Here is a 27,201-nt window from a genome sequence, read left to right on the forward strand (position 1 = left end):
TTGGAAGAGTTTGTGGTATCTTGATTTTAATTTTTTAATTTTCAATAGAATGCATCCATGAAGCCATCTGGTTCTGGGCTTGTGGGAAGTTTTTTGATTACTGTAATTCCTCTCTTTACTGTTAGAATTTTTTATTTTTTGAGTTGTTTTAAATTGAAAAATATAAAGTATGATGTTGTAAGTATATATCAGACTGTCTGATAAAGCCCAAAGTGCTCATGAAAATCTGTCAGGGAAAGGCAATTTGAAACTTAAACTATTTAACAATTCAGTTGTTTAAAATGTAATTTTTCAAAACTGTTGTTAGTCTTTTCATTTGCATTATTTTATCATTTTACTCCATAATGGCTTGAAATTTAAGAGTTTTTTTTAATGTTGCTTTTATCTTAACAGCAATGCAGCAAGTGTTGGATAATCTTACGGAGCTGCCTTCATCTACAGGAGCAGAAGAAATAGACCTAATTTTCCTCAAGGGAATTATGGAGAATCCTATTGTAAAATCACTGGCTAAGGTATATTGTTTTATTCATAAGATTACTAAATTATTCTTAAAATTGTGTTTGTAGAGGTCTTTTCAGATATCACTGTTTTAGAACTTGGGAGATATGCCTTACTTTGGGTTAGTCAGCAAACAATACAGTGCTTATCACATAATGAAAACCTTACCATATACAAAAATTATAGTACTTTTGCCTTTTCTATGCTGTCTTTTATTTTAATAAAAGATGGAATGCACTTAGTTTTGGCCTAACACAATATTTTAAGGAGATGATAACCGCATAGTAATGTAACAGGTTCTGTGAAAAAGATATTGGTCTTATCTCTTTTCAGCAACAATAAGGTATTGATTTTCTTCTTTCACATTAAACTGTGTACCTGTTTTTCATTTATATTCTTGATTTCATATGTTTAATACTTTTTAAAAGTTTAGTCAGTCTGTTGTCTTCTAAAAAGTTAGTTATCAATACAGATTTTTCTTTTTATTCAGAAACTTATTCTAGGGTCAGAAGATTAAAAAAAAAAAGAAAAAGAAAAAGAAAAAACTTTGGCTGCTAAGTGGAAACTAATCTAATTGCAGATCACCCAGCTGGAATTGTTATTTTAGTCATTTTTGACATACTACTCTATAGTTTCCTTGAAATGGTCGTTAGCTGGTTTGATTGTCAGGATAATAACAGATTTACAAAACCAGATGGAAAGTGTTTCCTATGATCTATTGGGTTTTTTTGCAACTTGAATATGTTATGGCTAGGTTTTGATGTATAGTATTCTCTGAGATTCCTGGATCTGTGGCTTAGTGTCTTATCATTGATTTTGGAAAAATCTGTCATTTTTCCTTTTCTCACTTTCCTTCTCATATTTCTATTACGTGAAAACTGTACCTTCTATCATTGTATTAGGTATTCTGTTCCATTTGTTTCATCCCTTTTTCAGTATAGGAAATTTATTTTGCTGTATTTCCAGAATATTTTTAATGTGCATATTGACTATTTGTACATATTTGGAGAAATAGCTGTTCAAGTCCTTTGTACATTTTTGAATCAGCTTTTTGTAGTTATTGAATGTTAAGAATTCTCTGTTTGGGATATTAATCCCTTGTCAGATATATGATTTTTAATTATATCTCCTATTGTTTTGGTGGCCTTTTTTTATCTTGATACTGTCTTTTGGTGTACCTTTTTTTTTTCAGTCTCATCTTTTTTTTTTTTTAAATTTTATATAACCAAGATGATGTACCATTTTTAAAAAAAAAATTTAATGAAGTCCCAACTTGCCTAATTAGTCTGGCCAGTCCCTTCAATGCTATGCTAAAAATAGCGATAGGAGTAGCATTCCTGTCTTGTTCCTAATCTTAGAAAAAAAGCCTTTAGTTTTTCACAGTTGAGTATGATGTTAGCTGTGGTTTGTCATCTATAGCCTTATGTTTAGGTATGATGCTTACCCATCTTACTGCATTTTCCTTTTTCATAAATCAATGCTGAATCTTACCAAGTGCTTTTTTCTCACTTACTCATATAGTCATATGATTTTAATCCTTCATTTTTTTGTGATGTATCACAGTGCTACATTTGTATATGGTAAACTACTCTTGTATCCCTGAAATAAATCACACTTGATTATGGTGAATAATCTTTAATATATTGTTGAATTTGGTTTGCTAATAGTTGTTGAGGATTTTTGTGTGTATATCTCACGGAGATATTGACCTCCAATTTTCTTTTTGCGTGATAAATATATTTTTATATAATATATGCAGAAGCCAAATAGAAATTGCGGTCTCTATTCTTTCTGTCTCATTTCTCACTGCTAAAATTCTTCTTGTACCTATTTGTGGACTGTTGGTGTTTGTTATTTTAAGATCTCTAGAATGAAAGATGTGGTTTACTTGTGACCAAGCTGAACTTATTTCCCATTTATGTGACATTTTCAAAAAATATTTAGTGAGCTACTACTATTTATTTAGCAGTGTTCTAAGATGATAGAAACAAAGTTTGTGATATTTTCGTCCTTGATTTTTAGGGGAGAAAAGGTGAAGTCACTCATCATCATCAGAATATTATTATCGTGGTATAGCTTAGATAGGGAATTTGACGGTATAGTACTGTTAACACTACTAGATAATACTATTTGTCACTTTTGATATAGATCACACTTTCGTTTAATTTTTATTTATTTATTTATTTTGGTTTGCAAACATGATTAGCATGGTTGGTGAAAAAAACAGAAGTTCTGAAAAAAAATTTTTCTCTGCAGTTCATTTTTGTAAGTTTCAGCAGTAAGTAGGATTCTCAGAACTGAACATACAGGAAAGGCTAGGCCATACTTGTATCACTTCCAAGTCATCTACACAGCCAATCATGATACATTATTCCAAACACTTGGTGGCTGGTGCGATGTATTTTACTGACTTACGTAAGCTTTCTAATAATACTTTTTAAAGGAAACAAGACTCTTTTTTTTTTTCAAATAGCATATGATTCATCTGTCCCTTTGGATAGTTGTCAGTTTTTCCTTTGTCTTTTATTTTTGGTTTTATTAATTAAATTCAAGTTGTACTTGCCTCTTGAAAGTTAGTAAATAAATTTTATGTTTGGTGAATAGAGATTCCAATTTTTTCATAATACCTAGTGCTTACACAGCTATGTGCTAACAAATATGGATCTGTACTTGCTTTCTTAGGAAAAGTAAATTGGTCTTTGTTGAACCCAACTATTTCGAAATTGTTTTTTCATATTCATTTAATTATAGCTGCAATTTCATTAGAAAAGCACACCATTTTGGGATTTCTGTGTTTTATGGCAAAATTCTTTCTGAACAGCAGGACAGTCTGTGAGAGTGATGGGAAAAAAAAAATTCAGATTTTTTTTTGTTTAATATAATAGTGCCCTCCTACTTGGCTGCTTCTCTCTTACCATAAGTCTTTCCTTTCCCACCGGTTTATACCCGGTTTGGGAATTATACAGTAAAGGAACATAGAAAAGGAAGGAAACTATTATATAGAGTTTTCAAGGCATTATTTCTTTTCCCTTACTTGTCCCAATGTCTTAAACCAAAGTCCACCAATGTGTAAAGTTTTTTTTTAATGTATCCTAATCGTGATATATAGGAATATGTTGACATAGTACCTGAAAATAGTAAAGCAATCATTATCTCTTTTCTGGAGATATGGGTGATCTTTATAATCATTTTAGAGCAAAGGGTGGTACAAGAGTATAGATAGTATTTGAAATCTTAGGCCTATAAATATCTGTGGGGATAGTTGTGGTGGAATGGAATTAACATGACTGGACTAGAAAAGTCACAGACACAGTAAGAAGCAAAAATTTAACTAGCAGTCATAACTTATCTTACATGTTTAACTGAGAATACTACATCATGTATTAGATGAAACGTTTAACTGCAAGATGATAGGGTGACTGTTTAGTGATAGTTGAAGAAGCTTTAAGACTTCAAGCCTTTATATTGTAACACCTGACTTGCCACTACCAGTAGTGTGAACTCAAGTAATTCACTGTTTCATTTTGCATCATTGTCTGTAAAGTGAAGATGAGACTAAAATGCCTGTGTGAATACAGACACACATTCTCTCTTACACTGAACTGAGAATATAGTCCCTAACTCAATGTTAAGTTGCTTTCCTTTTTTATCTTAATCTTTCTTACACTACCAAAAGAGCATTAGAGTATTACAAAGTTAACCATGCTAAATATTCACTGTTGGCAAATATTTGTATTGAAACAGTAATTCTAGTTTGTTTTATAGAAGTTAGTTATATACTTTATTTTAGTTTTTTCCAGGGATGATCATCATTTCATGATACAAATTGAGTGTCCTTACTAGTTGATCTTTGTCACGTTTTTTTAATACTTTCAGAAAATTACAAATTTACCCATTCTCATTTTTCGTGATAATTTCATGTTTCCTTAATTTTTTCCTTATCTAAGTCTAATAGAAATTCCTTTATCTTTTTAATCTATCTGACTTTTAACTTTTATCTTTGTTTTATAACAGTTGTATTCTTTATCAGTTTATGTGACTTAAATTATTTTTCCTTTTTCTTTAAAATGTTGCTTAACATATAACCCATTTTTCAACTTAAAAACTAATTTCACTCTTGTGAATCACCTAGAAAAAGCTACAATTAAACAAAACATTTTTTTTTAAATTACAATAAATATTCAAATTCTGAAGGACCCCACTCTGTGGTAGAAATAACATCTAAAGTATAGCTATTGGGACTTCCCTGGTGGCGCAAGGGGTTTCAGCACCTCACTATGAAGCAATCCTCAGCCTCTGCAGCATGAGTTCGATCCCCAGCTGGCCAGAGAGCAACCCACATGGCGCAGTAGACCTCTCCTGACTCGCCCTCTTCTCCCCTCAGCAGTATACCTCGGTCAATCTGCCCGTCTTGTTCCCCACTGTCTCTGGTGAATCCTCTCATCCCCCGCATCTCTGGCCTGTGCCCCAGCTCTTGTATGCATAAATAAATAAATCTTTTTTTTAAAAAATAAAGTATAGGTATCAGTTAAAGTTTGATACTGTTGCCACTTAAAATTTGGATTTTCTGGGCCTCCCCTGGCGACGCAGGCGGTTGAGCATGGCCCTATGAAGCTGTCCGCAGCCTCTGCAGTGCAGATTTGATCCCGGCCGGCCGGCAAGAATCCCACATGGCACAGCAGACCTCTCCTATCTTGCCCGCTGCTCCCCTCAGCAGTGTATTTCAGTCAGTCTGCCTGTTCTGTTCCCCACTCTGTCTCTGGTGAATCCTCTCACCCTCCCGTACGTCTGGCCTGTATCCTGGTTCTTGTATGCATGAATAAAATGAATCTTTAAAAAACAAAAAAGAAATTTGGATTTTCTAATCACTGACAGAACTGAATCTTCAAAATATTGTGTAAACTAAGTCATCTTATATCGTTTTATTTATAAATTAAATCTTAATTATATTTTACCTGTCTTCAAAAACTAGACACCAACCATTAATCAGAAAACAAGGGGCCTCCCGGGTGGCCTAGGGTTAGTTAAGTCTCAGCACTATCACCGTCAGGACCTGACTTCAATTCCCAGCCATGGAGCTAACCCACATATGGTGCAGCAGACCTCTCCGGTCTTGTCTGCTGTCCCCCTTAGCAGTGTATCTTAGTAAATCCACCTGTTCTCCCCATTCTGTCTCTGGTGAATCCTCTCACTCCCCCTCCAGCCCCCACCTCTGGCCTACAAAAAGAAAGAAAAGAACACCAAACATAGAACCTGCTTAGAGTTTATTCTCAGGTTGAATTTAAAACTACTTTACTCCTACTATTAAGGATAATTATGGGCACTTATTTTCTGTGACAGTGTGACTGATGCATGGTACCTTTTCCATGAGAAATTGTGAGATCTGAATAAACAAAACCTCTTAAGATATAGAAACACGAGGAGAGCATGTTTATTTACAGCCCAGTTCAAGGACTACTTTCTCTGAATTGACCATTTGTGCTGATTTTTCCAAATTTGAAAATAGTAATTTTTGGTTTCTGAAATTCCCAAAGTGATATTTGTTATATTTTTAATGATAATGAATATAATGATTGGGTTTCTATTTTCATTTTACTTATCAGTTTTCAGATAGAATTGACACACAGCACTATTTAAGTTTAAGGTACAGCATAATAGGTTGACTAACATTATGAAATGATTTTTTTTGATCAATTATTTTAACAATGCATTTAAATATCATCTAGAGTTTGAGCCTATACTAGAAAGTCACTAGGAAATTCTATTGGGTAGTGAATATAATGTTTTTTAATTGTAATGTCCTATTTAGTTTTTTAATAGCTTTGTTATAAAAATGAGTTTTACATGATTTTTAGGCTAGGAAGGGGCCAATTTATTATATTGCATGATATATTTATTATAAAATCAGTATGTTTCCTTTGATTAAAATAAAATTTGGTTTCAATGAATGGTACCTTAGACTTTCTTTATGAAAAAGAAACAATACCACACAATAAATGTTAATATTTATTAATATAATTTTCAGGCTCATGAGCGACTAGAAGATTCAAAATTAGAAGCTGTTAGTGACAATAACTTGGAATTAGTCAATGAAATTCTTGAAGATATCACTCCTCTAATGAATGTGGATGAAAATGTAGCAGAATTGGTTGGTATCCTCAAGGAGCCTCACTTCCAGGTAAGCTTACCCTATCACTCTTTCCCCCATATCCCCTGTATACCCAAAGTCTCCTCTTTTTTTGTAATTAAGGTCCAGTTTAAGGTGATTTGAATTTTTTTAATTGTATTTTTTTTATTGCAATAACATTTATTTACAACACTGAATATGACTTGGGGATATATGGTTCATACCTCTTCAGATGTACATTACCATACCATGCTCACCACCAAGCACCCATGATCCTCTACCACAGTCCATTAGGGCTCTTGTCCTCCTTTGCTCCCCCTTCTCATAACCTCAGTTCTGCAGTCAGATTTGTAGAATTTGTTTTGGTCTACTTTTGTCTGTTCCTTTATTTTATTTCATTATATTCCATGTGAGTGAAATCATTTGGTTTTTGTCTGTCTTCTTCTGACTTATTTCATTAACACAGTCTCCTCCAGCTCCATATAAGTTGTCACAAATGACAAGATTTCATTTTTTATAGCTCAGTAGTATTCCATTGTGTATATACAACAACATGGAATGCTTCATGAATTTGTGTGTCAACTATAAGAATGGCTCCTTTGCTTTTTCCATATTAATCTTCTCTGTATTGTTCTAGTTTTAGTATATGTGCTGCCAAAGTGAACACAAGGTGATGTTTTTTAAGATTATTTAGTGCCATGTTTTATAAATATGTGAATTCTAGCTTAGGTATTTTCATGTCCTGATATGCTGATGATTAGTCAAGCAAGACTAATACACATTATGTATAAACATTTCATAATGTTTGTCACAGAAATATACCAAAATGGATTTTCCTTTGTATAATTAGAAAAAAATTAAACAACCCTGACATTGATCAGACCACATGCTAGAGATGATTTTCTCCTTACTGTGATAACAGATTTTTCATCCGCATTATCAGTTTCCTAGCCTTTTTACTAACAAATAATACACATTTTTAGTATTGCTGCTAATAGTGGGGTACAGTTAATGACCTGGGAACAAAATAGAGCTGTGTAAGGATAGAAACTGATACAGCAAATACAGCATACTCTCCATAGGTACAAAAAATAAGTACAATTTAAGCATTAGTTTATGTGAGTGAAAATTTAATATTTTAACAAAGAAGAGCCAGTTTCAGAAGATAAGGGGAAAGATTTCACTACTGTACTATATTAATTAAGACAGTGTATTATTGAGCAACATTGGAACAATAGACTAATTGCAGAGAGTAGAAACCTAGTAATATATCCATACAATATGGCAACTTGATTTGTGACACAGGTGTTAGGGGGAAAGGATGTCCTAAAGCTAATTCCATACAGGCTTTGTGGACTCCACCCCCACCCCAGGCCAAAGCCAAAGACACTGGGAACTCCAAATCCCATCACCACCAAAGGGAAGGTGGCTGGGACCTGAGGGTGGGGTTAAGCAGCCAGGTTGATATAAAGCCAGACACGTGGGCTTTGGAGGGGTTCCCTATTTTGACTCTCCGCCAGCTAGCAGCGTCCTGCCAGCTCTGAGAGTGACTTTGGGTTTCCAGGTCGGCGGATCGCGTAAGACGCATTAAAGACTTTATTTCCCTATTTTCTCCCTGAGTTGTACATTTTCCTTATTTCCTTTTCCCTTGTAAATAAACCTTTGATTAACCTTTTGTGTGTGTCTGTAGTGGAGTATTCATAAGTCCCTTTTAAGCGTGCGGGTGAGGACCCACAGCCAGGCAACCCATTCAATATCGGGGCTGCCCTATAACACAGGTACTGGATTTTCATGGAGAAATTATGGACTATTTAATGAACAGTTCAGGCAGAAGAATAAAGTGTTCCCTGTATTCTACTACAAATCTTAGTGTTGAAAACTAAGTGGAACACCCCTTTGTTTTTGTTTTTTTTTTATTGTAGGAACATAGGTTTAAGACATCATGTAAGTCTCAGGTATACAGCATTATAATTTGTCATATGTCATTGCCATCCAAAGTCTGGTTTCCGTCTACTGCCATACAGTCGATTCCCTTTACCCAGTTTACCTACCATCTTACCCCTTCCCCTCCGGTAACCACCATTTTGTTTCTACTTTTAAGAATTATTATTATTTTTTTTTTGGTTGTTGTTGTTGTTAGCTCTGTTTCTCTTCCACTTATGAGTGAAATCATATGGTATTTGTCTTTCTCCATCTGATTTATTTCACTTACTATACCCTCTAGGTCCATCCATGTTGTCCAAATGCAAAATTTCATCATCTTTTTAATAGCTGAGTAGTGTTCTATTATGCATATATACTACATCTTCTTTATCCATTAATTCATCAGTGGCCCCTAACTTTGTCTCCATAACTTGAAAATAGTGCTGCAGTGAAGATAGGGTTTTATATATATCTTCAAGATAGATTTTTTGTATTCTTTGGGTGAATACCCAGAAATGAAATGGCAGTATCATCATGTATTTACATTCTAAAATTTTGGGGAAATATACATACCTTTTCCTATAATGGATGAACCAGTTTACATCCCCACTAACTATGTTCAAGGGTTCCCTTTTCCCCAATATAAAATATAATAGAGAATGGAAAATCTCTTTAATAAATGGTAATGGGAAAAGGAGATAGCTACATTCAAACTAGACCACTATCTTATACTGTACATGCACATAAATTAATTCAAAATTGATTAAAGACCTGAAGGTAAGACCCCAAACCATGAAATACATAAAAAAAAGAATAGGTTGTAAGCTCACTGATGTTAGTCAATGACGTGTTTGGGGACTTGACTCCAGTAGCAAGGAAAACAAACACAAAAATAAGCAATGGGATACATCAAACTTTAAAGCTTCTGCACAAAAAATAGATCATCCTTAAACAAAAAGGCAACCTACTGAGGGGGAGAAGATATTTGCAAGCCATGTGTCACACAAGGGGGTAATATGTAAAAATATATAAACAACTCATACACCTCAGCAACAAAAAAGCAAATTGATCAAAAACGGATAGAGAATCTAAATAGGCACTGTCCAAAGAAGATGTACAGATGGCCAAGAGACATGAAACAATGTTTTTCATCACTTATCACTAGAGAAATGCAAATCAAACCCACATTGAATTATCTAATAACTATAAGAATGGCTCCCTTGCTTTTTCTCAAACACATTCTGTGAGTCTTCAAAATGTTAATGCAAAATATGATTTATAGTGAGATAGTTCCTGCATAAATCAGTCTTAGGTACCAAAATATGGACCACATATCAGAGATACCCCTTAGGGGGTTTTGGTTGAGGCCTTATGAGGCACACCAAAGCACTTAATTGTGAGGAAAATGGAAACCTTGGGTGGGGAGAGGGAGAGATACTAAACAGGGAAGGGTCAGATTGTGAGACAAGTGGTTAAGCTAAGGCAAGAAATTGTGGTGACAGTGTAGGGAGTGGGACATGTGATAGGAGAATTTGCAAGTTTTGAACAGCAATCCACAAGACTTGGTGATTGGGTACATGTGACAATGTGGGAAGATGATAATAGAATTTCAGACAAACAACTCGGCTTTCACTGGGGTGAGGAACACTCTAGGAAAACTGTTTTGGATGTGTTCCTATTAAGGTAATTGATCATGTTCAATTTGTGCTACCTCAGTAGCATCTGAGTAGAGCTTTCAGGTATGCTATATATATATATTTTTTTTAAAATCTTTTTTTTTTTTAATAGAGGCATGCTTTATTTATTTAGTTTGTTTGTTTGTTTGTTTATACATGCACTGGGTACAGTCAGAAGCGTGGGAGGGTGAGAGAATTCACCAGAGCCAGATCAGGGAGCAGAACAGGCAGAAGGACCGAAGTACACTGCTGAGGGGAGCAGTGGGCGGCAGGAGAGGTCTGCGCGCCATGTGGGACCCTCCTCCGGTGACCAGGGAGCAGCCGGGGATCGAACCGGCGCCGCAGAGGCCGCGGGCAGCTTCCCAACCCAGCGCTCAACCACTGCGCCACCGGGGAGGCCCTATGCTATATATTTTAATAAATATATGAAATTTACTAAACAAATCTACATAAAGCTTAATGAATATATAAAATTGAAATCTGGTGAGCAGTAGTACAAAAATTGAAATGATTACATTCTTAGTATCTGTGTCACTACTCTACTATATTTTAGTGCCTGTTCCACCCTATTTCTTCTGTGCATAAATATGCATATATATATATATTTACTCACTGAGATCATTTTGCACAAGCTGTTTGGAAAGTTACCCTTTCTTTTCAGTTATTGAGTTCCACTTTCCCATCTCAGTGAACCTCTATCTCATGTAGTACATATACTGTAATCAGACGTCTTCTTTTGGCACCCAGATATTCTACACAAATGGCTTGTATATACAAGTTTCCACCCTGAGTCCATGTAGGTGGTATTTGGTTGGACTATCTCTTCCGCCTGATTATGATAGTGATCTGCAGCCTGTTTTCCTGCAGAGTGTTCCACTCCCTGGATTTATCTGGTTGCTTCCCCACTGTGTTGTTTAGTTCCTCCTTCTATGTCCTATAAACTATATGAAAAGTTAATGATTCAAGTTAATTATTTGAAATGAAAGTGAATTGTAAGTGATGTGATATAACATGAACTAAACTGCATCAGAAGATCTATAAATCCTTGGTTGAGCAACCACTATTCATATTGAGATTGATCCCTGGATTAAGGGCTAAACAATGTAATCCTTCCTTTGAAATTCTCTCTACTAGGAAATAATCTAGAGTGTTGTTATTCTAGTATTATACAACACTGTTCTCAACCTGCTCATGAACACATATAAATATTCCTTGACGGAATCAATATTTTCTTTAGAGGTTGCAAAATAACTTTTGTCAAATTCTCTCATTCTACACTTATTAACTAGTGTCTTTACATAAAGTAGTGCTTTGCTTCCATCCCGTTGGCTATTCAGTTACCCTATAATGCATTGCCTACTGAAAAGTCAGGGAAATGCTTGGTCTGTCGCTCTCTGTCCCCATGCACCTCTGGCCTACACCCCAGTTCTTGTATGCATAAATATATAAATCTTTAAAAAACAGTTTTTCTTTAATATCTTATACATATTTTCATGAAATGACCAGAAATTAACAATTAAGTTCGGACATTTGTATTCTGAACCTGTTTACATTTGCTCTCTTCTATTTTGATTTGTTTCTGAACTTGTGTTCCATCTACTCAAATAAATTTTAGATTAGTTTTATGTTGAGTATAATGGTATAAATGAAAAACAGAAAATAATTAAAAAGTCCTGGAAAGGTAGAGCAAAGTTATCCATGAAGATATATATAGTAAATGTAGGAATATATTCAGAACTGTTATTGATTTGTTATTCCTCCCATCCCATGGATCTTATAACCTCATTGGTAATATGAAATATTCTATCACTGATATGTTACTGATATTTATCTTCTATTGGATGTCTTTTTAGCAGATATTTTGTATATATGTATATATTTGTACATGTATTATGGAATTGCTAACATAACTTTAGGGTAAAAATTAGGGTCTCAGGCTTTTAAGTTTGTGTGATAATTAATAAATTGGGATTGATAATAATTACTGACTGATGATGATGGTGATGACAGTGTTAACAGTGAAATCGAGTGCTTTTATTTTGTCCCACCTAGATGGGAATCGAGGTCTACTTTCCATTGAGCATGGCACTTGAAAGTAAAAACTCTACCAGTGTCTTTAAATCTTTTAAAACAAGAGGTATGATATTGTTTGATAATAAGTAAAACTATATTTCTATTTCTTAAAAATACATTGTATTTAACTCATACTTCAAAATTTAATAATGTATACTTTGGATATTTTTAGTACTCCACTGGGATAATTCAATCATTTTTAATAACTTATCAGCAATTAATAACCACAGGCTATTTTGAATCCTTGTAGTCACTCCTGGAAGCCCATGATATTGTGGCATCAAAGTGTTATGATTCACCTCCATCAAGCCCAGAAATGAATAATTCTATCAATAATCAGTTGTTGCCGGTAGATGCCATTCGTATTCTTGGTATTCACAAAAGAGCTGGGGAACCACTGGTGAGTAGATTAATCAATGCCTGCTTAACCCTGACATACTGTGGCTCAGTCACTCCTCTATCTCATTTTTTGTCTCTCATAATTGTATCATTATGAAACCTTATTTATATTCTATCAGTCTTTTTTGGGCCTGTATGTAAGTGCATAACTGATGTGCTCGCTACTTGATGTAACATACAAAATTAAACCAAAATGAACTGAAACTGGAAATTGAAACCGTGGTAATAGTCTCTAAGTAGTGAAGTTTACGATGCCTGCTAAAATCACTGTTTCTGGTTCCTAACTACAGGAACAGTGAAGTGAAAAAAAAAGTCATAAGGAATACTATCAGAGTACATGTATATAACTTTTTTTGCTCCCTAGAGCTTCCATTTATACTGTGGAATGCAGTCTAATGTTTGGTTCATTTTTAAGGTTAATTTTGATGTTTAAACAGTTGCTCATATTTTAAATGGGATTAACATATTGAGACAGGAGACATCTGAAAAGTAAGAGAACATGAGAAAAGTAGAAATGGTTTACTCACCTGCTTATTATGAAAATTATTTTTTATATATACATATTCACAAATATCTAAGTTATCTTTCTAATAATATAAACTCAATGATAATTCTGTTCCTTATTTTCTTTAGGGTGTAACATTTAGGGTTGAAAATAATGATCTGGTAATTGCCCGAATCCTTCATGGAGGAATGATAGATCGACAGGGTCTGCTTCATGTGGGAGATATCATCAAAGAAGTCAATGGCCATGAGGTCGGAAACAATCCAAAGGAGTTACAAGAATTACTGAAAAGTATTAGTGGAAGTGTCACCCTAAAAATTTTACCCAGCTATAGAGACACCATTACCCCTCAGCAGGTTAGTAATAAAATTCTTGGCAATATTAAGAATACTTAAATTTCTTTAATCGTGTGGTACAGCCAATGGTTGCTATTCTTTTGTTAAACAGAGAAAATCCTGGCTTAATTGTTTCTGAATTGTATTATTTCGTCATGGGTAGAGTTTTGAATTTGTCAATAATTAGCACCATCTTCTTTTACAAGGAAAGAAGTGAGGAACTCCTTGTGAACATTACAGTAACTTACTGCTAGGTATCAGAAAAACCATAAAGCTGTTTAGTCATTAGTTTATTAGACATTTTTGAAACCTGGTTTGTTTCAGGCCCTGTGAGAAAATAAGAATATAGTCCTTATCACCTTTTGCTAAGTGTTCATGTGATGGCCTAAAAAGAATGAAGTCAGGATGGGAGAAATAAATACAGCTTGAAAAGAATCTTGACTCCTTGGTTTGTACATATTTGATCTGTATTTTGTAACTAATTTTTAAATAAAATAGATAACTAAACAGGAATGTTTTAATGAAAGTGATCATCTAGCCTTGTTATGTTGAGTGACTTTCAAAAAGAAAGATCTTGTTACCAGGTAACAGATTTTTGCAGGTGTGATGTGATTTGGGAAAGACAATGAAAGGTTAAGGTGGCTGTGTGGGCTCCAGTACCAAAGCTGCCTCTTAATAGCTTCTTTCTTTTTTTTCTCACCTATATAGTTAGGGAAACTTTTCCTTTCTGCAAGATTGTTTTGAGGATTAACTGAGTTAATTCATGTAAAGTCCTCACAGCAGCCCTTGCTGCAGAGTACTTAGCACATAGCTTTGTGACAGTGGTGATGATGTAGTGCGATGTGACAGGATTATAAAGAAAGAAAAGAATAAAGTGATTGCAGAGAAACCATGAGCCATTATCATAGTGTTGGAACTGAAGAAAGAGTTTTCAAGTCTAGATAACATAGAAATAAGAGATATTTATCACTGCCTTAGATTAATACCTTTTGTTGTTCAGGTATTTTCAGAAATTTGCAGTTTCATGTGTGAGTGAAACAAGTTTTTTACATAAGATGCTGTCAATGTATCTTATTTTTGTATGGTTAATATGAGAACTTAAAGCCTAGTTTTATTTTTTTGTGTGTGTGCAATCCTTTTAAATAATGTGTTGATGTAACTACACCCAAGGGGGAGATCCTATTCATCTAAAACACAAAATTGTTTAAAATTATGTAAACAAATGTTAACAAAAAAAAAAACCCAAAAAGAAAAAAATGGTACCATGTTACATACCTGCCTTATATTGATCTTTGGAGGTTAGGATAGAATATTTAGTCATGAATTTAGTGTGTTAATTGAACATCTGAAAAGAAGTAGACTTGTAATGAACTTTGGTTAAAATGAAAGTCTAGAGACCTCATCTTCAAGAAGAATCATGAAAGAAACGGTACTAGAAAGTAGACATTTCATAGCACTAACTGCCTCTCGGGCTACTATTAGTCTTCACTTGGGTTCACATTGTCTTTCACATTTTCATTTGGACCTAAATAGCCTAGAAAAGTAGAACTTAAGATTGTTCAGTTTTTTGTATTATATGTTCTGATAACTGTGAATATTTTTTCGCTGTGTCCCAAACTCCAGAATTCTTACCAGCTTACCATGGCAGCCATGAACTTTTATTGCAAGATAAATGTTTCCAATATTAATAACTACAGTTTGATCCAAATTCTTTTGTAGATTCTATCCCTGGTGAACTGGTCTGAATGGCATGAAATGCAGTGATATTTAACTGCATGTTAAGCATGAGGTTTTCCCCATCCTATGGCTTCTCAAACTTTGGGTTGTAGAACTAAGAGAAGAGAGATTGAAGGGGGGAAGGATGGGAAGGATAAATCAGCTAACCCTGATGCTGTCTCAGACCTATCCTCTAGTAAAGAAGAAAAGAAATTGTAACATGAAGACTTCCAAAGGAGGGCTAGATCTTACCCAAATTGGGGTGTTTTTTAACCGTGAAAGGGGCAGTTATCACTAATTATGCTAGAACAATAGGCATAAACCAGGACTGTCCTGACAAACTAATCCTTTTATAAAGGGAAGCTGGAGAGCAGCAAGAACATTCCGTTTAACTCAGCTGTAACTAGAAGCTCTTCCATGTAGTCCTGCTAGGCTTGTTTCAGCCCTCCCTCTGGAATGGTGTGAGAGCAGATGGAAGCAGGAGCTTACCTCCTTCCATCCAAAGCATGCTCTGTAGATCATCTTTATTAGAATCATTTGAGGTGCCTTTTTTTTTTTTTTTTTTGTATCTAAAAGGGCAGCTTTATTATAAAAAGAGAAGGGAAGGAAAGGATACTTGTGCAAACACAAGTGGGAAGAAAGAGCTGCCCCTGAAAGGGACAGGTTGGTTAATGAAGGCCGCATGGTCGCAGGCAGCAGCCTTGGGAGGAGCTGCCTCTCTGCTGCTTTGCAGAGGGAGAAGGTTGGTGATGAGAAACACCTGCACAGTCACATGCAGGAGAGCTGCTGCTCAGGTGCTTTCTTAAAACCCAAAATCTTTCATGGGAGGTAAGGATCTATAGTTTCAAATTTGAATCCAAATTTAGAAGTTATAACCAATTCTGAAGTTCTTCAACTTGCAGATCAGATAGGTTCCCAAAGGTTGTTCATGATCCCATTTGTTTATTAAGGTCAAACTGATGTGAATTCTCTCCTACTCCTCTTTGAGGCCAGCATGACCCAGGTATCAAAATCATAAGAAAAAAATGACAGTTCCATTTCACTCAGGGATATATACACATGTAAAAATTCTCAACAAGATGGCAGCAAATGAAAGTTAATGATGTATAAGGGAGATAATCTAACATGTACAAGTTGGCTTTATCCCATATATGCTAGACTGGTTTCATATTAGAAAATCTATGTATGTTAATGGATAAAAATGTTAATGGTGAAGAAACTTTGCTCTCTGGAATGTGTTAATGGAGTTAGGGATGCATATATTCGTCCATGTTTATCAAATTGTGTACTTCAAGTATATGCTATTTATATAAACTTTACCTCACAATTATCTTTCAAAAGCAAAAATAAAAATAGTGAAAGTACTGAGAAAACAATAAATATTGCAAATGGAATAAGTGATGTATATGCAAATGACAGTAATTAGTAGGAGAAACTGAGTGGGTGAAATGACTAAAGAAACAGTTCTGCCAAGTCCTTACTTTAAATCAGAATATGACTAGTAATTTGTTTGGGAATGTGTGGACTGACTTGTGCAAATACTGATTACATATCTTAAACCACAGAGATATCAACTCACTTTAACATATTAATCTTATTTTTAAGTAACTTTCTAAACTATTTTTTAAAAAAAATTTATGCATACAAGAACCGAAGTGTAGGCCAGAGGTATGGGGGGAGGGGTGAGAGGATTCACCAGAGACAGAGTGGGGAACAGAACAGGTGGATCTACTGAAATACGCTGCTGAGGAGGGCAGCAGGCTAGACAGGGGAGGTCTGCTGTGCCATGTGGGTTAACTCCCTGGCCAGGGCCGAACTCATGTTGTAGTAACTGGCAATAGCTTGATAGCACTGAGACGTAACCCCTTGTGCCACCAGGGAGGCCTCTAAATTATTATTTTTAATACTTTATAGTTTTTGGGGAGTTTTCTATGCAAAAATATTACTTTTAAAGAATAAGTTTTATTTTCTCCTTTCCAAACCTTTTACTTCTCTCATTTAGTTTTGCCTTCTTGTGCTTATGGAACTTTCGATAAAATGTTGACTAGAAGTGTAGGTAATGAGCATGCTTCTTTAGTTCTTTTCTTAACTAGGCAAAGACTTTTTTTTTTAAAGATTGATTGATGGATTGATTTATACATACATACATACAAGCACTGGGTACAGTCAGAAGTGCGGGAGGGTGAGAGAATTCACCAGAGGCAGAGCGGGGAGCAGAGCAGGCAGAGGGACCGAAGTACACTGCTGAGGGGAGCAGCGGGCAGCAGGAGAGGTCTGCGCGCCATGTGGGACCTTTCTCAGGTGGCCAGGGAGCAGCCGAGGATCGAACCGGCGCTGCAGAGGCTACGGGCAGCTTCGCAACCCAGCACTCAACTGCTGCGCCACCGGGGAGGCCCTAGGCAGACTTTTTGATGCTTGTTTAAAACTTTATTCTGGCTTCTTTGGATCAGTTAATTGCTAACCAGTAATTGTGTATCAGCAATTAAAAAGCAGTAATCAAGGACCTCAGAATTTAAATTACTAAAGATTTCTATATTTTATTACATACTAAGCAAAATTTTTAAGCAGTCAATATTAATGAAGTTTTATTATTTTTATAGAAGTGAAGTCATTTCTGTTTGCCTCACTGTTGGACGTCTCATCAAAATGCTAAACAAGCTCACCCTCCTCCCCAATAGCCAGTGGTATTTTTCCATCCAGCCTCTGCAGTCTTCTTAAGTTTGTTAACACCAACCTGGTTTAAGATGCTGGGTGGCATTTCTGTCAGCTGCTTTGTCTCAGCATGGCTGGTAATGGTGAGAGTGTTTACTGCCAGAAATGTGTGAGTGTGAGATTTGTTAAAATGAATCACCATTCCCTGTTTTGCAAACAAGCTACCTCTTTAATAGGAGAGATACTGTTTATTCTTAGTTTCTTTAAGGGCAATTGAAGATTTTTATCATCTGTTATGACAGACATATATTATTTGTTACTGCATATATCATCTGCAGGAAGTTCCTTTATCTAGTGTATGAAGGTTGGCAAGTTTCCCTTGTTTTATCATCTTGTTGAGGTGGAAACAGGCTTCACAGGAAAATGAGTTTGGCACTCAAGTGGTCTCAAGGCAGACCAGCTGAGGGTGCATGGAGTTACTGATTTTTTTAAAATTTCACATAGTTTTGATTACATCTAAAAATAGATACTCAATTCAGTTCAGTTCCTGACTTTAAAGAGGCACTTCTGACATGTAATTATTTAGAAGGTTTTTTTAATCAGATTAAGAAATCCTATTTCTAATTTGCTAATCTTTTTTTAAAATTATGAATAAGCATTGGATTTTATCACATTCTCTGTTAAGGTTTTTCTCTTTTAACCTGTTATTTGTTGTATTAGTTATTATGTATTAGTTATCATGACCATTTGTTGTTTTCAGTTTGGGACTATTGCAAATAGTTACTAAGTTTCCATGGTAAATACCTAGGAATTGAAGGATTGGATCCTATGGTAGATATATATTGAGGTTATGGAGAAATTACTAAACTGTTTTCAAAAGGGGTTCTACCAGTTTACAATTTCCATAGCATTAGATAGAATTTTGGAAATTCCACATCTTTGCCAACATTTGGTGTGATTGGTTTATAATTGTAGCCATTCTAATAGGTGTGTCATGGATCTTACCATGCTTTTGATTTGCGTTTCTCTTATCACAACTAAGAAAGCAGGCATCTTAATTTTGATGGTCTAGTTTACTATTTATTATTGTTTGGATCATACTTTTATTGTTCTGTGTAAAAATTCTCTATATAATCCAAGGCCATAAAGATTTCTTCTGGACGTTTTATAGCTTTATGCTTTATATGTAGCTCCATGAAGTATTTATAAGTAATTTTTTGTAAAGAGTGCAAGGAATGGATCAAAGGATTTTTGTTGTTGTTGTTGTTTGCATATAGGTATCCAATTTTTTTAGCTCCATTTGTTGAAAAATGACTACTTTGATTGAATTTGGGAAAATTTTTGCTGTAATTTCTCCAAATGTTTTTTCTATTTCTTCTCCTTTGGTGACTTCAATTACATGTATATTAGACTCCTTGAAGTTGTCCTAGAACTAATAGTCTGTTCATTTACTTTATCTTTTTTTCTGCCTGTTTTCATGTTTCTGTTGCTGTGTCATCAAGTTTACTGATCTTCTACAGTGTCTAGTCTGCTGTTAATCACATCTGGTTTATTTTCTGTTTCCAATATTTTGGTTTTCATCTCTAGAAGTTTAAACTGAGTTTTTTTCTATCTGCCATTTTTCCATCTGGCATTCCCAATTCTTCCTCTAGCTTCTTGAACATAGGAATAGAATATGTATAGTTAAAAGTTTAATCTCCTTGTCTACTTCGTGCATCATATGTGACATTTCTGGGTCACTCTCACTTGCTAGATTTTTTCCCCCTTCATATTGAGGGTTATATGTCCTCCTTATTTGCATGCCTGGTCATTTTTTATTAGCTGCCAGACATCAGGCATTTTACCTTGTTGGGTGCTGTATATATTTGTATTTCCAGAAATAATCGTAAGCTTTGTTCTAGGATACATTTAAGTTCCTTGGGAACTTTTTGATCCTTTTGGATCTTGATTTTTCAGCTTTGTTAGAGGCAGCCAAAGCTGGATTAAGTCTAGTGTATAACACGTGAGTTTTTAATGCCTCGTGAATTATGAGGTTTTTTTCACTCATCCTGTTATAACAAACTTCTTGACCTGTATGACCTCCTGATATTGTTCCTTATTATGCTTTCCGATGGCTCTTCATCTGTTGTTTATGTTCCTCAGACACATGTACTGATCAGTACTCTAAGACAGGAGGGAATCCTTTACAGTTCTCAAACCCTGTCTCTGTTCAGCTCTTCCCTCACTTATTACTCTGTTTTGTGCACTGCAGCCACCTTGACCTTCCTGGTCTCCTACCTCATCTTTTCAACTTGGAAGCCACCTGGCTCCATTTGATTCTCCTTTTCTGAGTAGCAAACTGGAAAGTCTGTAGTTAGCAGGGGCAATAGTATAATTCATTTTGTTTATTTCCATTTTTTTAGGCCTCACAGTTTTCTGATATCTGCATGGACTTTGTTTTGCATATTTTGTCCAATATTTTAGTTGTTTTGGGTTGGAGGGCCCAACCTTGTTATTTCATCTTACTTAGAAACAGGAAACACTTATATTACCATAAGAATTTACTTTTTGAATAGGTAAATCCAGTGATTTAGAATTCAAGAAATATAAATATGTGTTTATTGAAATCTCCCTCCTGATTATTTCTATCAACCTAGACCTCATCCCCCATGAGAAACCATGACCATGCTATTAGTTTATTTTTCCAGAATTTCTTAATTCCTATGCAAGTAAATAAGAATTGTATAGTCTTTCTCCCCTTCCACCTTATGGTTTTTCACTTAGCCATGTCTCTCAAGAATCTTGGGCACATAGGCTGCCTCTTGATATACAATCTCTTCTCCCCCCCCCCCCAATTTAGTAACAGCTGCAGAGATTTACACAAATTTAGCATCATTTGTTTAAATAATTCCCTACTGTTAAATAAGTTGCATCCAATCTTTTGTTTTAGTAATAAATCAGTGGTTCATAGTCTTATACTTACCTCATTTTGCATATGTCCAAGCAATATTGCTGTTGGATACATTCCCATAGGTGAATTACTAGGTCAGAGGATTTTGCCTTTGTAATTTTGACAGCTTGTACCAAATTGTGCTCATAAGGGGTTGGGTCATTTCTCCCACTAAACTATTAGGAAATGTCCATTGGTCCATAGTCCTATTTACAAAATGTTATCAAATATTTGTATTTCTGCTAATCTGATAGAAGAAAATGCTGTCATAATGTAGTTTTAACTTTGTTATTTCTATTTTGAGATTGAACTATATTCTTGTGCTTAAAAGCCCTTTATACTTCTTTTTCTTTCTTCTATGTACTTCAGATTGTTTGTCATTCACAAATTGAAATATTTTAGTAGATTGTGTTTAGTAATTTCTTAATGAAAAATGATCAGTATACATGCAGAGCCTATTAATGAAACACTTTTAAATGTACTGAAGATACAGTACTAAATCTAGTAAATCTCTAATGATTTTTAAGGTAATTACAAATGTTTAGATCAAAGGTTGGGTTCATTGATTTTCTTTTCAGACATTTTCAAAGGTCATTGTAAATAAAATGAAATTAATCTGAGTTTTTGAGTATGAGAATAATGTTCCACAATTGATAACTGAAATTAAAATAAATCTTTCTAGAAGTCTTGTGCATTTGAGAGATTATGGTTTGTTTTACAAATAATGGCTTTTCTAGAACAATTTAATGAGAGTCAGGGGATGAATATTTGAAATTTGGACTATCTTGAAGAGTCTGAGCTTTATGATTGTAAAATATATTCTGTCTCATAAATAAGAATGATAAACATATTCAGGTTAGATTATGATGCGCTCTTACTATTCATTCACTGCAGCATTTTCAAGAAGGTATATCCAGGTATTTTTATATCTTTATATATCCATCCCTTTTTTCTGCCTCATCTCAAATACCTCTAGCTTTTTGCTTCTATGATTTATAATTTTCAGATATACCTGTGAACAATTAGTTAGTGAGGTAGTTGTTTACCAAATGAATGAAGTGATGAAAATGGGCCAGTTGATTTGTTTTTGTTAATTTATTATAAATTTAAAATCTGGCTTTATTTATGCAATGAAAAATGTATTTTTAGAGTTGCATCAATATGGAGAGGCATCCGGCACACATCCGTCAGGTATGATGTCATTCCAATGCCTTCTCTGGTACTGTTTTCTTTCTTACCAGCCAACTAAATTTATCTTGATTAAACTTAATCATTTTGGATTTTTCCCATATCCAAAACATTGAGTTGCATGTCATTGTCAAGTTAGCCAATTGTCCCATTTTAGCAATCTTAATATTGTTTGTATGCTTGCTTTTAGATACTTCTAAAATTATGTGCCAGAAAACAAATTATTGACTTACTGATTTTTTTTTGGGGGGGGCATTAATATTTAGTCTTTCCAAAGTTATTGAAAATGTTCAGACTGCTTTCTATCCGAATCATCTAATTGTACAAAACTAAAATTTTGCTATGTTTCCAAATTTATTTGTAAATCATTTTAATATGCATCCATCATATTTTATTTTACTGCACTAATATAATGTAGCTACTTGTGTTATAGGAGTAAGATAAATAAGTAGAAAAATAGTCTTTTTGACTAATAATTATATGCTTCCCTGCTTGTTAAATTTTACCTGATGAGTGCTAAGTCAAATTTTTTGTAGATAAAAGTTGAATTTTTGGAACTATGCATGGAAAAGTCTGTTTCAAGAAAGTAATTGGTCTGGACTTGACATCAAATACTGAAAAAACTTACTTTAATGAGAATTCAAATCATAGTGAATAGGCAAAATATTCCAGTGGTAATCACCAGGCTTATATTAATAAAACAGATTTAAAGGATTTTTGTAGACTTACATTTATTTAAATGGGAAAACAGTTTCAAGGCTTTTTCAGTATTTGTCCTATAATCAATTTAATGGTTATCCTTAAATTATGAATGAAAAAGGTAATCAGCAAGATGATTCCAAAAAATGTATTTTCTACACTAGTTCTTGGCCAGTGTGAATCTGTATGATTAAAAAAATATGTTACCAAGGATGAAAGTTGGGATTAAAATTTCTTTTAAGGTTAGTAAATATATTTCAAGTCTTGACTTCTATATGAATTTTTAATATTTACTGTTGGTTTCAGGGCTCTTTCAAGAAGTCAATCTTATGTCAATCTTATGAAATACATGCTTTAAATCAACTGCATATATTATTTCAAGACATTAATTCAAAAGTACCATTTATTTGCATAAAAGTTATGCAGTGTTGATTGAAAAATCGTGAAATAATTGGGAAATGTAAGAATGATGAAATAAAATGTCAAATTGTTGATATAAGATTTGAAATTAAAATAGAAATGAAATTTAACATAGTACTACTATTTCTTTTCTTACATCAAATTACTAATGCTCTAATAATTTGTTTTTTATTTAAGAAGATTTCTTGGTTGAACTACTATAAAGATATAGTCAATTATTAATATAATTAGAGTGGAAAAAATTTTCAAAAATATGGTGAAAATGATATATCTAGTATTCTTAATTGTGTTATGTGTTTTAGGTATTTGTGAAATGTCATTTTGATTATAATCCATACAATGATAACCTGATACCCTGCAAAGAAGCAGGATTGAAGTTTTCAAAAGGAGAGATTCTTCAGATTGTAAACAGAGAAGATCCAAACTGGTGGCAGGTTAGTATGCTTCTCAAAATTTCCTCAACTACTTTTTTATTTTCAATCTTAGATCTGGCCCAATATCTGAATATTCAGGAAGAAGGTATTAGCATTTGTTCCAATGCTTTTTCCTGCATGAACAGCTCGTGCTTCATGACTGCTAATTTTGTGGACAGAAGACCAAATTGAGAGGGAATTTGTGAGTAGCTATTAATAAATGCAGAATTAACTAGCCTATGGTACCTTCACTTTGGTTTAGGGATTAGACCAGTTGGTTCTCCTGTATGTGTGATTGTAGTAAAATATGCTTTGGGGTGAGAAGAACTCGCTTGGGGTTTTCTTTTCAATATTTGTTTTTTGTTTATTTTAACCAGGAATTTTTGTTTTGTTTTGTTTTCACTATGAGTATAGTAGTCTATCGCTTGCCTCCTCTTTCTCTGTGTATCCATTCATGATAAAAATATGTTAAATTCTTTAATCTATTTGCTCACCTCTCAGTTTATTAGAAGTGAAGATTTACTTTATCAGCGTTGTTTGGTCTCGGATTGAAATCTGTGTGGATGGGGCCTCCCTGGTGGCTCAAGGAAGGGGTTAAGTCTCAGCACTATCAAGCTATCACCAGCCATTGCAACATGAGTTTGATCCCCAGCCAGGGAGCTACACACATGGTGCAGCAGACCTCTCCTGCTGCTCCCTTCAGCAGTGCATTTCAGTCAGTCTGCCTGTTCTGTTCCTCACTCTGTCTCTGGTGAGTCCTCTCACCCCCCACACCTCTCGCCTGCACCCCAGTTCTTGTATGCATAAATAAATAAAAATTAAAAAAAAAGAAACCTGCGTGAATGGAAATGGGTGTGTTTCACTTTATTTTTCCCTCCTTTCATTTCCTAGAAGATATATTTGTATCTTGATGATCCTTTTCTGCAATACAGCTTTCAGAAAGCTCCATCAGCAGTAATAAGTCTGTTTTTGTAAATGTTAATATCAAAATAACCACAGTATTCAGAACTGGAGAATCTGACAAATCAGAATGTCTATCCTTTAAATTGTTAGCGCAAATGAAAGTCTTATGGTGTGAGAGAAGAGGACCCAGAACCTAGTACTCAACTCTAAATGAGATAGTAGTAGCTCACATTAGCCATCAGTTATACTGACTTCTAAGGAGGAATGAATTACGGAATGAGAACAATCTTACTAATGTTTCCTCAGATTCAACATTATTATATATGGGTGTACTAGATGATGAAAGAACTAAGAAAGGGTAAATTTAACAGAATCTATGATTTGAAGAGGGTAACTGAATTTCTTGGAGCTCTCATCTAAAAAAAAAATCTGCTTTTTATGACTATTTCCTTTCTTTAATTTGTGTGGTTTTCTTTTTTTTTTGCTCTTTCTATAAATGCCTTCTCTTAGTTTTCTCTTTTAATACTTGTTACCACTATTTCAGTCTCTGCATTTTGTGGTCTGCTATTTTATTTTTCAGAATTTTAATTGCTAAAATAGATACCAGGTTTTCCAATGCTCGTTATTAGGATAAACACAGTAGCAGCCACTGTCCAACCATTTTTTTTTTTTAATATCACTTCTTTGGATTTTATTTTAAAAGTTATGGTTTAGATACTAAGTAAAATTTTACCTGTTGTAAACTTCACTACCCCTCAGGAAATTCAGATTCTTGGTAGCATGAATTAAACTCTCTATTCTTTCCCCAAATCTTTCTTTCATTATTCTTGGCCTCAGAATATACCAACAGAGCAGGATTAATGTTGATAGTAAATACTAAAGGATGTTAGATGAAATGCCCTCTTAACAGATAGGATAGCATTTATTCCTTTCCATTCTTTAAGTTTTATCAAAGTTTTATCTTAAAGTTTTAATAATTTACAGAACCTATATACCTTTATATTTTGGTCCTGATATTTCACTAGGAATTGACAAGGTGCCAGTTTACTCCTCAGTGCTTAAGTGTTTTCTCTTAGAAAACTAAGAGAAGGCATTTATAGAAAGAGCAAAAAAAGAAAACCACACAAATTAAAGAAAGGAAATAGTCATAGAAAGCAGATTTTTTTTTTTTTAGATGAGAGCTCCAAGAAATTCAGTTACCTTCTTCAAATCACAGATTCTGTAAAATTTACCCTTTCTTAGTTCTTTCATCATCCAGTACACCCATATATAATAATGTTGAATCTGAGGAAACATTAGTAAGATTGTTCTCATTCTGTAATTCATTCCTCCTTAGAAATCAGTATAACTGATGGCTAATGGATTTAAATGTCAAGGTTAGTTTTAAAGAGAAAGTGTGATTTTTTTTAAAGATTTATTTATTTATGCATACAAGAGCTGGGGTGTAGGCCAGAGGTGGGGAACAGGGGCATTGTGAGAGAATTCACCAGAAACAATGGGGAGCAGAACAGACAGATAAACTGAAATATACTGCTGAGGGGAGCAGCAGGTGAGACAGGAGAGGCCTACTGCACCATGTGGGCCAGTCACACTGGGGAATCAAACTTGTGCTGCAGTGGTTGCCAATAGCTAGATAGTGCTGAGACTTACCCTTGCGCCACCAGGAAGGCCCGAAAGTGTGATTTTTTTTCCCCCTCTGTCTGACTACTGCTTGTCCTTCCTTCCTACAGTATGGTCTCAAATTTTGGTCACTATTCATTAATCTAATTCTAGGCTAGCCACGTAAAAGAGGGTGGAAGCGCTGGCCTCATTCCAAGCCAGTTCCTGGAAGAGAAGAGAAAGGCATTTGTTAGAAGAGACTGGGACAATTCAGGTGATGACAATTCAGCACAATAAATAATGAGTAGTACCTGTGGCCACCTTTCTTTGCCACTTTCATCTGAATTAGCAAATGAATTTATTTAAAATAATATCTAGAACTAATCCCTCCCATCATTTTACTGTGTTGCTCTCAAAAGTAAACTTTTTGATCCCTTTCTGCCCCCTGCTGGTATAGTAGCAGAGTTTTTGGCTTAGCTCATCCCTGCCCCTTGTGATGTATATGTAGACTGATTGGGAAGATGTGCGCTCACCCCTATAGAAGACTGCAGAGCGATTTATCAGATTGTGACATGCTGCTTAAGTTATGTTTGTCTTGTCATCCTTCAGGACCTTTTTGTGGAACCATAAGTAGCAAAAAAAAGAAAAAGATGATGTATCTCACAACCAGAAATGCAGGTATGTTTTAAATATCTTTTGAGAAGACCAAGTCAAATAGTGTAATACTGTTTATCAACGTGGGACAAGCTCTAAATGTGTAATTTTAAATGACTATAATTCAGATTAGTACTGATTTTCAAGGGACTTGGCATATTAACACATAGTACAATATAATATATAGAAATTATTTAAATTTTGGTATATCATATAGACTATATTACCAGTGTGTTTTGTGACTATAGTTTACAATAAAACGAAGTTATGCTGATGTTAATGAAGGGGCAATGTTGTAATTGAAACTATTCAGAGAATTTTGTAATAATTTATATGTCATTTCTAAAGAGCAAAATGCCTATGTGAAGTTATTAAAAGAGCTATGACTAAGGGTAACTATATATTCTGCTATAATATTGTCCCTGACACTTCTGAAAAATTAGTACTGAACTAAACAAATCTCAGTCTGATCTGGTAAGATTCTATCTTAAA

The 27,201-nt window shown here is 34.4% G+C and overlaps 1 protein-coding gene across 2 annotated transcripts in view; it reads left to right on the top strand.

The window, feature by feature from the left end:
- Nucleotides 1-395: 395 nt before the first annotated feature.
- PALS2 (protein associated with LIN7 2, MAGUK p55 family member) overlaps nt 396-27,201 on the top strand; it is a gene marked incomplete at both ends in the record, with an annotated part of 40,250 nt that continues 13,444 nt past the window's right edge. Inside the window, 8 exons of one of the 2 annotated variants that reach the window (XM_084230931.1) lie at nt 396-512; nt 6,524-6,676; nt 12,548-12,697; nt 13,330-13,557; nt 21,983-22,024; nt 23,443-23,574; nt 26,230-26,329; nt 26,665-26,733. In XM_084230931.1, coding sequence (XP_084087057.1) covers nt 396-512; nt 6,524-6,676; nt 12,548-12,697; nt 13,330-13,557; nt 21,983-22,024; nt 23,443-23,574; nt 26,230-26,329; nt 26,665-26,733 — 991 coding nt within the window. The remainder of the gene's footprint in view (nt 513-6,523; nt 6,677-12,547; nt 12,698-13,329; nt 13,558-21,982; nt 22,025-23,442; nt 23,575-26,229; nt 26,330-26,664; nt 26,734-27,201) is intronic. The other variant, XM_084230932.1, reaches the window with a different exon arrangement.

This window comes from Talpa europaea (assembly GCF_964194135.1).
Source record: "Talpa europaea genome assembly, chromosome: 3".
Classification (NCBI taxonomy): domain Eukaryota; kingdom Metazoa; phylum Chordata; class Mammalia; order Eulipotyphla; family Talpidae; genus Talpa; species Talpa europaea.